At 48.1% G+C, this 14,161-nt stretch overlaps 1 protein-coding gene across 1 annotated transcript in view; it reads right to left on the reverse strand.

Moving 5' to 3' along the window:
• Positions 1 to 14,161, reverse strand: part of LOC119971830 (uncharacterized oxidoreductase YjmC-like) — a 101,990-nt gene that overhangs the window by 31,263 nt on the left and 56,566 nt on the right. Inside the window, exons 4-7 of the mRNA XM_038808037.1 lie at positions 6,779 to 6,840; positions 6,632 to 6,685; positions 1,603 to 1,701; positions 797 to 932 (exon numbers count right to left, since the gene is read on the reverse strand). Of these exons, the coding sequence (XP_038663965.1) occupies positions 797 to 932; positions 1,603 to 1,701; positions 6,632 to 6,685; positions 6,779 to 6,840 (351 nt within the window). The remainder of the gene's footprint in view (positions 1 to 796; positions 933 to 1,602; positions 1,702 to 6,631; positions 6,686 to 6,778; positions 6,841 to 14,161) is intronic.

The following is a 14,161-nucleotide window of genomic DNA, read 5'->3' on the forward strand; positions in this document are numbered from 1 at the left end:
AAGGAGCACAGCTGAAGCTCGGGTTAAGGTGGTTAGAATCTCTCTGGGTTGAAAGAGAAAATGCTGGAAGCTCTCAGCAGGTATGGCAGCATCTGTAGGGACAGAAAAGAGCTAACGTTTCGAGTCCAATGACTTTGTCAAACAGTCAGAGAATGTGGGGAACATTTATACAGTGGAGTGAGAATGAAAGATGAGTCATAGCCACAGAAACCCAAGGAAACCGGGTGCTAATAGCCACAGAAACCATGGGGAAAGAGTGCTAATGGCAGTCCCCAGAGAGAACAAAAGGTGTGAGATGCCAAACAGCAGAGAAACTAACATCAGAGGGTGAACTATGACAAATGGAGCTCTGTCTGGGTTCATGGATTCAGGGTGGATTGCACAACCTCCTGTTGGGTTTGGCCCCTTGTACTTTATGATGAACTCACCAAACACTTTGATCTGTCCAAACCAAGATTCTTTTATTGTGTCTCGTGCGGTGGGATGCAATCTGATACAGAGCGCGTTATCATGGTGTCTTGCTACTCTGGAACTTACAACTTCTGCCAACCTGTTATACATATGTCTTCTTACCCTCTCTCTCATGTTCTGCAGATGGCTGGTGAATCCCCTCTTTATATACCGGTTACAGGTCACATGACCTTGGTCTTGAGCCCGCATGGTGCGTCTGTACTGCCACCTGCTGTTTGGCGGTCTCACACTATCCAACTATGATATGGCTCATAAGCATATCACCACACCTCCCCTATCAATAGTGAACTTATGCAAAAGACAGATTGATATAGGGATCACTTACTTGTAGCCTCACTTCCTCCCAGAGGCAATTGTCCTCCACCCGTTAGAATCTGTGTTGGATCAGTGGTTACTTTGCCATTGGAATCACACCCCCATCCTTCTGGAACTTTCTCGTTACGTCTTTGCTGTACTTCTATCTAAAAGACGGAGATGACACATGGCTCAACAAGCAAGTTACTGCTGACCAAAGGCATGCAACAACATCAATAATTTGCATTCATATAACAATTGATGCTTTAGAGTAGCAGAATCAAACAACATTTTACATCAAGCCACATAAAGGATATTAAGGCAGATAACAAGAAGCTTAGTTAAAGGGAAAGGTTTTAAGGAACATCTTGAAGGAGGAGAGAGAGGCAGGGAAACTTACACAGCTAAAAGCATGGCCACTATTGATGGAGTGATTAAAATTGTGGATGTGCGAGAGGTCTGCAATGAAAGGAGTGCAGGGATTTCAGAAGGTTGTGAAGCTGTTAGATATCACAGCGACAGGGAAGGGCGAGGCCATGGGAGGATTTGAAAACAACAATGAGAATTAAAAAATTTAGGTTTGCCAGACCAGGAGTTAATGTATGTCAGCTAGCACAAAGGTTGATGAACGAACAGGGATTGGTGCGAGTTAGGCTACGGGCAGCCAAGTTGAAAATAGTCTGATGTTTCTGGAAGGTGGAAGGACATCCAAATGTGCGCTGGAATAGTCGATGCTGCTGTCAGCACAGGAATGGATCAGGGTTTCAGCAACAAACTAGCCTGAATGAGTAGTTTAATCTCTATCACCTGAACGTAAAGAATGAAAAGCTGCTGTACCTTTCCCAGAGCCACCGCTGATGTGGCCATGTCCAGCACAAAGCTATCACCATCCAGGGCTGGAGCAGCAACACTGATAGGATTGGTCCCCAGAGTGCACTGGAAAACAAGTAAGTAACAGATAAAATGTACAATTTTAAAGTGGACATAGGAACAGAGAGAGCTGGGATAATTACACACATATCTTTGAAGGTGGCAGAAGAAGCTATAAAAGGGAACATGATCCTGTGCTGAATACACCCAATAGAGTAACAAAGCAGGAAGGTTGTGGTGAATCTTTATAAATCACTTTAGCCTCGGCTGGAATACTGTGTTCCTTTCTGAGCACCACACTTGACGAAGAATGTCAAGGTTGTCACAATAGGTGGATATTGTACAGCACATACAGGGTTAATGTAATGTTACCACCCCAGTTACTAGAGCAACCATATAAATATCACATGCCTCCTTGACTTCTGGGAGATAGATGGAAAGTGTGGAAGCAAGCAAGATAGAGTAGTTGTGAGATAGGTGAACTAATAGTATACTTAATAGGGAAAAAATTGGTGTAGTGTTGATAGTGTAGATGCGTCTGTGTAATCTTTACTTCACTAATTCCTTAGCAATATTTTCAAATCTAATTCAGTGTAGTGCAATAAATTAGTTTTGTTTATCAAACACAGCTTGCTGTTTTTTGTTAGCACTACAACCTTCACCATCCTGAAATAACTAAAACAAAGAACGTAACGGAGGTTTTGAAGAAAGTGCACAAGAGATTCATTAGAATGGCACCAGGGATGAGGAGCTTCAATTATGCAAACGATAAAGCAGAGGAAGTTACGTGAAGATTTTATTGAGGTATGTAAAAGAATAAAGAGCTTCGATAAAGTAAATAAGGAGAAACCGCTTTCATTCGGGGGAAGGTTGGTAACCAGATGGCACAGATTTAAGATAGTTTGCAAAATAAATAGAATGGGAGGTGAAGAGAATGTATTTACACAACTGGTGGATATGATTTGAAATGTTCTTGTGCTAAGGGAGTGGAAACAAATTCAACAATAACTTTCAAGAGAATTGGATAAATACAGTACTTGAAAAGGCAAAATATGCAGGGCTATGGGCAAAGAGTGGGGAGTGGGACTTATTGGAAAAGAGCTAGCACAGGCAGGATGGGCTGAATGGCTGCCTTTTAAGCTGTAAGATTCTATGAACTGACCAGGACATGCCCAGTGCTGAAGTGACCAGGACACAGTTAAATACACAGTGTCAGCAAAAGCTCCAGATGTTTAGAGTCATATGATGCCAAACCGTTGGCAAAGATCTTGGCCTCGTGGATTGAGGACTGAGTCCCGGGGATAATACGGGAGGACCAGACGGGGTTTGTAAAAGGGAGGCATCTGTTGGCTAATGTTCGGCGTCTATTGAATGTGATAATGATATCCTCGGAGGGACACAATGTGGAGGTACCGGTCGCTATGGACACGGAGAAGGCCTTTGATCGGGTAGAATGGGAATATCTGTGGGAAGTATTGGCACGACTCGGGTTCGGGCAGGGGATTGTGGATTGGGATCGGTTGCTGTATTGGGGCGGCAGTAGCAAGTGTAAGGACGCATTGGGTGAATTTGCGGTATTTCGGACTACATCGTGGGACAAGGCAAGGCTGACCACTCTCCCCGTTGCTTTTTGCCGTGGCGATAGAGCCACTGGCTATGGCGCTTCGAGCGTCAAGGAGCTGGAAAGGTATAGTGCGGGGGGGGGGGGGGGGGGGGGGGGGGTGGAGTTCACTGTCTCGCTACATGTGGACGATCTATTACTTTATATATCGGATCCACTCGGAAGTAATTGGGGGGATCATGAACATTTTATAAGATTTCGACCAGTTTTCCGGATACAAGTTAAACATGGGTAAGTGGGAGGTCTTTCCGATCCAGACAAGGGGACAGAGAGGAGGCTAGATGAGTTTCCATTTAAAGGCAGTGGGGGCGAGCATTAGGTATTTGGGCATCCAGGTGGCGCGGAGATCGGAGCAACTACACAAATTGAATTTGGCACAGTTGGTGGAGCAGATGAAGGGAGATTTTAAGAGGTGGGATGTGCTCCCGTTATCGCTGACAGGGCAGGTGCAGACCATGAAAATGATAGTATTCCCAAGGTTTTTATTTGTTTTCCAGAACCTTCCGATCTTTATTCCAAAGACTTTTTTTAGGCAGGAAAATTAATGTTTTGTTTTCCATGTTTGAGTGGACGGGGAAATCCCCACAGGTAAAGAAGGTGCTGCTAGAACGGGGTATGAGCTGTCCAATGGGAATGGGCTCCAGTACTTACAAGTGCGGGTTTATGTTAGGAAACATGTGTCTTTCCTGACCTACCACAGGGGGTGGGGAGGGGGTGCTGGTCTTGCCAAATATAATGAACTACTACTGGGTAGCAAATATAGCCATGGTTAGGAAGTGGGAGGGGTTGGTGTGGGAGGGGTTGGCTGGAGGCAGCCTCTTGTAATGGCACAAGCTCAAGGGCACTGTTGACGGCGCCTCTGCTGTTCCTGCAGGCCAAGTACTCCATGAGCCCTGTGGTGATGACGGCCCTGAGATTGTGGGGATAGTGGCGTCAGCATCTGAGGTTGGAGGGTGCCTCGGTTTGGGCACTGATCTGTGGGAATCAGAGATTTGCATCGGGGGATTGGACACAGGGTTTTGGGGGTGCTGGCGGGCAGGGATCGAATGATTTGTGGGAGTCAGTTTCCCAAGTCCAGAGGAATTGGTGGAGGAGTATGAGCTGTCCAACGGGAATGGGCTCCGGGACTTGCAGACCACGGTGGTGTTGTAATGACTTAGACCAGGCCTGTTGGCCAATTGGTGTACAGGTTCCCTGATTAGTGGGCCAATCAGGGAACCTTTTCTTTTACATAACAGGGAGTGTCAGATCCTCTGCACTCCCAGTGTAGACAGCAAGCTGAATGCACCTGGTCGTACTGCTGTTGATTTTGTTAATAAAAGGGATTCTGGTGAAGGGACTTCTGGCTCCGTGGACTTATTTCAGGTGTCGCAAGCAGCAGTTGGCAAGGATAGGGTGTCAGAGATTTATTAGGAGTTAATGGACTGGGAGGGAGCCCCAATTGAAGACGTCAAGCGGAAGTGGGAGGAGGAGCTAGGCAGGGAAATGGAGGCTGGGCTGTGGGAGGAGGCTATGAGGAGAGTGAATCCTCTTTGTATGTTATGCTTAGCCTTATTCAATTCAAAGTAGTCCATAGGGTGCATATGACGGTGGCCAGGATGAGCAGGTTCTTTGAGGGGGGTGGAGGGCAGGAATGGGCTGGGTGTGGGAAGGGGCCTGTGAACCATGTCCACATGTTTCGGGCACGTCCGAAGTTGAAGGGTATTCCGGTAGGGTTTCACAGACGTAATGTCCGAGGTGCTGAAGGTAAAAGTTGCCCCGAGTCCAGAAGTAGCTCTATTCGGAGTGTCGGAAGACCCAGGAGTCCAGGGGGTGAGAGAGGCCGACATTGTGGCCTTTGCCTCCCTGGTAGCCTGGAGATGGATTCTGTTGGAGTGGAGGGACTCGCGGCCGCCGAAGCCAGGGGCGTGGGTGAGCGACCTTGCGGAATTCCTTCGGGTGGAAAAAATCAAGTTGGCCTTGAGCGGGTCAGTGGAGGGGTTTGCCCGGAGATGGAAATCGTTTATCGACTTCTTCAAGGACAGTTAAGATGCCAGCAGTGGGGGGGAAGGGCAGCGGACACACATATGATTTAAAAATGGGGCAAGTAGGGTGGGTGGAGGAGAACAGCAGGGAGGGTGGGTGGTGGGGTGTTCTTTCTTTGTTATAAGATTTCCTGTTTGTTCCCTTTTTGGTTTTGGTTGTGTTTAATTTATATATAAAATGCCTCAATAAAAATATATTTAAAATCATGGAAATACCCCTGCCAATGGGACCTTCTGCTGCTGGAATCACTGGATATTCCATTGCATGTGAGGCTTTGGCTGGTTTGTGGGTTAACTAGCCAGAGTGTAACTAATTCTAGTGACTACAATTGAGGCAGACCAAATCCTCAGTGAGATTCATACTTGGGACATCCTTGGTCTCTGAGATTCAGTGCTTATGTGGCTGAATGTTGCATGGTAGACAGTGGTTAGCACAATTGCTGATGGAACCACCAATTCAGCGAACACATGTAGTTGGATCTGAACAGAGGCTTTAATACACTTACAATAGAGCCAGCCTATTCATCGTTGAACTTCAGGTGAATTGGCAGGCTGGCTCTAAGGCACTGATCTTTATACATCGGTCCCAGGGGGAGGAGTCCTGGGCGGAGCCAAGGGAGGAGCACAGTACAAACTTTCACGTACTCCCAGAGCAACTCCCCCTGGTGGTCGGATAGTGCAACTGCACTTACAATGGGTAGATAACGAACATAGAAACATGGAGTGATATTGGCACCTATATATAGTGTGAATCACATTCACCACAATTGCTTCACAGCATCAGGAACCCGCGTTCGATTCCCGGCTTGGGTCACTGTCTGTGCAGAGTCTGCATGTTCTCCTCCTGTCTGCGTGGGTTTCCTGTGGGTGTTCAGGTTTCCTCCCGAAAGACATGCTTGTTTTGTGTATTGGACATTCTAAATTCTCCCTCAGTGTACCCGAACAGGCGCCGAGTGTGGCGACTAGGGAATTTTCACAGTAACTTCATTGCAGTGTTAATGTAAGCCTCCTTGTTAGACTAATAAAGATTATTATTATTATTACATGAACCTTTCAGGGAGAGATGCTGCTACATCTACCCATGCTAGGCATTTGATTCCAGCCCCATGCTGAATGGTTGGCCCACAATGCCCTCTGAAATGTCCAAATCAGCCTTTCTTGGTCAATAAGAGCAGCCTACCCAGTGACTGACCCCTACACCCAGACAATAAAAAGACAGGCTGATGCTTTCACACATTGAGACAGCAAACTGACTTTACTACTATATAAAGCTGAACCAATTCTTTGTAACTAGAGCGTCCCATTATAACCAATTCTCTGTAACTCGAGCCTCCGTCAGCAGATACTCTACCTCCTTTGCTCTGGTTGCCACTACGAGTGGGGAGGTGTTTGTGCAAGACATTCCCTGTTGAAAGTAAATGCAAAGATTGTAATAAACTGCTGGTCCAACGAGTGAAATTTCCAAATCATTTTGTCATGTAAAGATTATTCTACTTACAATTAAACCACTTTTTAGAGCTTGCATGGAATAAAATCCTGCAATACCGTAGTGATTAGACCCTGCAATTGCAATGAGACATAATAAAGAACAGCACAGTGTGAGGGATATTCCCAACTCTTTCTGTCATCCCAATAAAGGAAGTTATCAGGCAATTTGCACACAAGATTCCACAGTTATGAGAAAGTAATTAGATATTTATTTCAGTGATGTTGGTTGAAGGATAAATATTTGTCACAGGACACTGGAAGAACTCTCCTTCTATCAGGTCAAGGATCTTGCATGTTCAGGTAAGAAGGCAGTAGGGGCTTTAGTTTAAACATTCATTCAAAATATGGCATTTCTGACAGTGCTGCACTCCCAGTTATTAACCCCACCAGCATTGCAGCACTCCCTCAGTACTGACACTTCAACAATGCAGTTCTCCCTCATTCCTGAACATCTAACAATGCAACATTCCCAGTATTGACCTCTGACAATACAATGCTCTTTCAGTAATGCCCACCCAATAATGCATTGCTCCCTCAATAATGAACATGCAATAGTGCAGCAATCTCTCAGTATTGGATTTCTTACATTGCAGTGCTCCGTCAGTACTACCCCTCCAATGATTCAACGCTCCCTACAGTACTGATGCGATAACACTGTAGAGTACCCTCGGTACTGGTCCTCCGATAGTGCAGCACTCCCTGAGTACTGGGGCAGGATTCTCCGTTGGCTGATGCCGGAATCGTGAAAGGCGATTGGGTGGAGAATATGTTCCGACACCCAAAGCATGGCGCCGATTTGACACCAAATCACAATTCTCCGTTACCTCGACAGCGGCGTCAATGCAGTATGGAACACACATACAGTAAACACCATTTGCATATCATTAGTAGGCCCGACCCGGTATTCTCTGGGGCCTCTGTGATTCACTGCCTTCGATGGGCCGAATATCCGATGGTGCGGTTCACTTGTGCTTTGAAAATCATGAAACAGGCATCGTGGCTGATGAGGGAGAGAGGGGAGGAAGGACTGTGGGCTGCTGGGCCGGACACTGGCTGAGGTGGGTGGGGGGCCTTCCAGGGCCGGAGGAGGACTGGGGGGGTGAGGGGAAAATGGGTTCAGTGGTCGGGGTGACCACTCCCCCCCCCACACACACACACACACACACACATAGGACTGGGCAGTATCCAGATGAGGACCGCCATTGTCGTGGGCAGCAAGGCAGCCATCTTGCCGCATTCCCGTGATCACCCGCCTTGGCCTCTGGCTCTGCAGAGTGACATTGGCGATATGGATGCCCACACCTCTCCACCCTCGCACCCCACCCTCTGGTATACCCCCACCCACCCGGCCACCACCCGGGCATCAGGCGGCCCACCCAGGGCAGTGCTCACAGTAGCCCCTACAGGAGCACTGGATGGGTGCCGCAGCGTGCCGCTGGCATGCAGGGGCAGAACCCGCAGTGCCAACCAGGGCCACCATGCAGCCCGGTGGACCTCGGTGATAACGGGGGTATGTATCATGCTAACATATCGGGATTTCACTGCCAGTAGACAATGGCTTAACTGGTGGGGACGGTCGGGGCAGGGAAGAAGATGGTAGGGAGCCCGGGCCACCCACATCGCCCGCCCATTTCCCACCCTCTGCAGCCCCTCTCTGGCCAGCCCAGACTAGCCCACCCCTCACACCCATCTGACAGAGCTTTCCTCCAGGCCGCTGACCATGTCCAGGGCCCTCTGCTCTGCGACGGTCAGGGGCCGCAGGTCTGGTGGTCCCACTCCAGTTTTCTCCCGCTTCCAGCGGTTATGAGCGCCTTCTCCTGGGAGGGGGAAACAGAAATGACAGTGTTAGACAGCCCGATGCATAGACCCCAGGGGGTGGTTAGCTGGTGGCCTCAATGGCCAGGGCAGCTGCCATGGCAGCCGGTATGGGTGCCGGCACGTAGTGCAAGGTGGGGGTTCGGGCACCCTCTGGGTTGTGGGGTGGGAGGGGGTCGGGTTACGGGTGTGTGGGACGCGGGTTAGTGCTAGGGGCACAGTGCTGTCTCACTCACCACGACCCAGGAGGGTGTGCAGTTTTTTCCAGCACACCTGGCCGGTCTGGGCAGTGTTGCTGATGGCGTTCACCCCCAATCCTTCACCCCATCCAGGATAGTCTTCAGCTCGGCGTCTGTGAATCTCGGGGTTGCTCTCCTCGCTGCCATCTTGTTGTCTGCGATGGTGTGTGTGGGGAGTGCAGTGTGTATAAACAACGGCAGCCTGTCAGCCTTCTAAGTGTCAATCTCGGAGCCGGTGAATCCCGCACTGATTCCCATTGGAATCAATTGTGTTCCACATGGTGCCAGTGCTAGCCCCTCAACAGTAGCTGAATTGGTAAAGGTGCGGTGCCAGTATTGCTGTTGTGGAACTTCACGAACCCTGTGCTGGCGTCAACACTTAGGGCTGGATTCTCCGATTTTGCGGCAAAGTGCGGATGGCGGAGTGGAAACTGTGACGTTTTACGACATCAGAATTGGCGCCGAACCCTCATCTATTCTGGGACCGGTGAGAGGCTAGGAGTGGTGTCGGGTAAAACATTCGGCTCCCGTGCCAAAAGCGGCTGGAAAATGGCCGGGTCCATGGCCACGCACAACGACGACCTGCAGCGATCGCGCCATACAACATGGTGCCGGCAACATGTGGACCTGACCTGCCAGATAGTGCCTCCGGACCACCCCCTACCAGACCCCCCAACCCTCGCTGAAGCCCCGCCCCTCCCCACCAGCCAGCAGCATAGCTCCCCCCCCCCCCCCCACTGTGGCGGCACTGGACATAGTCCGCAGCTGCCAAGCGAGGTTGACGAGAACTGAGAGCACAAGGTATCCCCGCAGGCGTGAACTCGGCCCACTGGGGGCAGAGCATCGGGGGAGGGCCTTCAGGTGACATCCTGGGGCCGTCCCAACGGTGTGTGGTGTACTCCCCGATGACACCGTTGTGGCCGTCCCAACGGTGTGTGGTGTACTCCCCGATGACACCGTTGTGGAGAGGGCGCCGCTCCCGATTCAGTCGGATTCTCCGCCCAATCACCGATTACGATACCATGTGCTGCACAGCAGAGAATCCCGCTGCTGATCTTTTGAAAGTACAGCATATGAAATTGGGATAAAATAAAAGAAAAGGGGATAAAAGGACACCGATAAGTACAGCTGTCTTAAGGGATATTTTAATATGCAAATTGGCATACCAGTGTAAAAAGTGTTTACCAATGAAGATAAAATAATGGTGTAGAAAACGTGACTTTAAAGTGCATGGTTAAGGGAATTGGCATTTATATGCTAAATTCTGGGACCACATGGTGGGGAACATCAAAGGGAAAGAATTATAGATCTGTACCATCATAATTGGAGAAAGGGACATAGTAGAAGCAGCTACCATCATAGTCACATCCAGCTGTAGAAAGCAGGCTCTCCCAAAAACAAGTTATTATTCCTTCACTGAAACTGAAGATGGCTTTCCCACACATGAACAAATAATTTGTGGGTGGTAACTATCTGCTGGATTTAGCTCATAGAGTTGTGTAATATTGGATGTTTAGAGGGCAGCATGATGCTGCAGTGGTTAGCACTGCTGCCTCACGGCACCGAGGTCCCAGGTTCGATCCCGGCTCTGGGTCACTGCCGTAATAATAATCTTTATTGTCACTCATAGGCTTACATTAACACTTCAATGAAGTTACTGCAAAAAGCCCCAAGTCGCAACCTTCCGGCATCTGTTCAGATACACAGAGGGAGAATTCAGAATGTCCAATTCACATAACAGCACGTCTTTCGGAACTTGTGGGAGGAAACTGGAGCATCCGGAGGAAATCCCCGCAGACACGGGGAGAACGTTCAGACTCCACTCAGACAGTGACCCAAGCTGGGAATCGAACCTGGGAAGTTCTAGGTGAAACATCACCTAGAGTTGCAAGAGGCAGTCAACAAATGGAGGAATTCATCCAAATTCTGTCTGATGTTGTGGCCCCAACATGCAAACGCCTCAAGATCTACAGGAGAAGGATGGTCTTGGATACCTTGGTCCAGCAGGTTCTGCCAGATTTGTGCTTGGACCCTCACTTCATCTCTATAGGCATTGGTGCGAAAGGGGGCTGAGCATGTCAACCTCCCTTCAGGTGCCCCTCCTCCTCAAGAAGTCAGGTAGGGACCCTTGGGCACCCACATGGAGGAGGACCAGAGCTGGATACCCAGGGACCGTCCACTCAGTTAACTCTGTGAGTATTCTGACGATCCTAATCTCCTCTGCCTGTGGCCTCTGCAGCTATACCGACCAAGGAGGATGCACCTGCCTCACAGCAGGAGACACAAAGCAAACCAGTGCCCTCTGGGTCTCAACTCTCCAGAGGATGCCCGCCAAAGTCATTGAAGAGCGGAGTAGTGAACAAGCTGTCTCCAACTCTGCTGCGGATGTCGTGGATCCAACAAGGTGTAGGGTTAGAAAGATTACGAAACCTAGATGTCACTTTTGGGTTCCGGGTGTTCAACCACTGTATTTATCATGCATCTTCATAAATACATTTGAAGCACAAGTTGAAGAAGCTGTAATTCACCAAAAATGTACATATGACTGACGGAATGTTCTGTTACATTTTCTTTATTTCTAATACCAAATAAAATGTATTTATCAATATTATTTTCCCATCTTGTTCAGTATTCCACACGTGGGCTAACTGGCCTTTCACATGTTTCATAATGAATGGCAATTCATTAAAGGGCATTGGGCAGTAAGCAATGGATAACATTGAAGTACTATTTAATGTGATGGGAGGGGTTGGTGTTGGTGGTGGGAGGGGACCATTGGATTTCATTTATTATGTTTCACACAGGTGAACCTTGGCAATATTTCGGAATCCTGGGCAGCAATGTCAGTGTTTAGTGATGGGTGCCCCATCCCTTTCCTACTCCTCTATGTGCCCTCATCTGAAAGAGAGTGATGAACCCCAACATTATTTTCCACTGGTTCTAGAGTCTCCCACATGAGGAAACATCCTCTCCGCATCTACCCTGTCAAGTCCCCTCAGGAAATTATACATGGGGGAGGTCAATAACCTCAGTTGCGTGGACGGCTGGTTCATGATGCAGTGCATCTTCAACAGCGTGGGTTTAATTCCTGTAACAGCTGAGGTTATCCATGAAGCCCCACCTTCTCAATCTTGCCCCTCAGGTTAAGCCACTACCAGTCAGCTCTCTCTCAAAAGGGGAGAGCAGCCTAGGATCCTCGGGCACTATGCCGACTTTCGCTTGTTTCAATCAAGTCGCCACCAGAACCCCACATGTATATAGTTGGTGATATCCTTTACCTGCGGTAATCCAGGCAGAGAGGTGAATTTGAATGCTTGCTCATTCTATCCATTGTCATCACCAAAGAAGTTAACATAACTTTCACCCCTGGCAAACAATCCATCAGCCACCGGTATCATGCTTTTGTGGACCGTCAACAGGGAGATCCTGGGTCTATCACCAGTAGGACCCTGAAAGGATCTGGAGGTGAAGCTGTTGAGAGGAACGGTCACTTTAACCTCCACTAGTATGGCCTGGCCTGGCCTCTCGATCTAGCTTGGTCTTCCCCTAGGCGGCTGCAGATGTCTGTCACCACCTGACGTGACAAGCTCAGCCTGTGGAGGCACTGTTCTTCTGCGAGTTCAAGGAAGCTGAGCCCCTGTAAACCCTGTGACATTGAAAGAGCTTCATGAAATCTCGGGCCCTCTCGTGCATGTGCGTCTATCTCTTGTGCACCTCTCCCTCATGCACTTCGGCTGAGAACCCTGCAGCATGTCATCGCTACCGTGGATGGTGACAGTCTCCTCTTCTGATGTTCTATCAAACCCATTGCTTCCCAACCTGATCACTTTGGAAACCGCAAGCTAGGAAATAGCTGCATCCACTCAAGCAATCTCTGTCTAATATATTGTTGTGGGAATGGGACAATGAGAAATTTAAATACCCACCTGGACTGCTGCTTAACTTTGCCTCCATTCCCCTGGCAGTTTCCTGGGCCCAATGAAACCTATGTTGCTCCTGTTAAATATGGAGCCAAGTTAAATGCAATTTTCCAAGACCTCATTAATGTTTCCTGAGAATGTCAATTGTGCAATGAAATACACTTCCGCCTGAAATAATTAAATCCCTGAAATAGGTGACTAGGTTTCTAACTGATATCCAACCACAGCTTGATTAACCCCGGTAGTGGGCTTGTTGGGATCAGGATCTGCTCCTGCTCGTAAGATCTACATTTCTATCAGCCCTGTCCACTCCCAATGCCCATTCACTTCCAATATCCCATTCACTCCCAATATCCCATTCACTCCCAATATCCCATTCACTTCCAATATAGCATTCACTCCCAATATCCCATTCACTCCCAATATCCCATTCACTTCCAATATCCCATTCACTCCCAATATCCCATTCACTCCCAATATCCCATTCACTCGCGTGCACCTGTTCCTGGAAGTTAAAGTTCCCCCATAATCCTAACATAGAGACTGAGTTACATTGATCAACTTAATCCAGTGTCATCGAACCCTCAACCATACCCAAAGACTATGCTTGTTGTTGCATTCTATGCTAAATGTTCAGCTGGATGTTAAAGTGAATCGATGGATTACGGTTCTAGAGCAGCTCCTTGACTTTTCTTCCAAACAGCGAAGGTAAACATCTCTCCAATCATATGAAAACTCACAGGACAATGAAGAGTTAGGTACAGCGAAAGAAACTAAAAGTTTTAAAATTAATGATCATACCTTGACCGCGAGATATTTCCTGTTTTGCCAATTTCTGATTTATTACATTATTGTACTGGACGTCTGTTGGTTTAGTATGACATTTTCATCCAAAAGAAGTACAGATGTAAATATCATCCAGGTTAGGAAGGTGAGTGTGTTCCAGAGGAGGCTGATCACACTGGGTTCCAGTGCTAGGTGGATCTGCAGTGAAGTGTCTCACTTCTAGTTATTACAATGACCTGGGATAGTGGGGGAGGTCAATAACCTCAGTTGCCTGGAGGCTGGTTCATGATGCGATGCATCTTCAACAGCATGGGTTCAATTCCTGTAACAGCTGAGGTTATCCATCAAGCCCCACCTTCTCAACCTTACTCCTCACGCACAGTCAATTCCAGCCCCACGTGACCCAGAATAACAACCCAAATGAATTAACCAATAATTCTTATATAAATACCCAAAGTCTTTGGTCCTTAGCTGCCCGATAATTACAGTTGCCAGGTTTGTAAATGTAAACATAACTACTGTGTATTTATAACAAGAATGATCAGGAAATATGTAGTAAATATAACTGGTTAACTATCACTTAACCCCTGACTCCCACTTTAACTTCCCCACCATCTACTCATGCACACAAGA

Source organism: Scyliorhinus canicula, chromosome 9 (assembly GCF_902713615.1).
Source record: "Scyliorhinus canicula chromosome 9, sScyCan1.1, whole genome shotgun sequence".
Classification (NCBI taxonomy): Eukaryota; Metazoa; Chordata; class Chondrichthyes; order Carcharhiniformes; family Scyliorhinidae; genus Scyliorhinus; species Scyliorhinus canicula.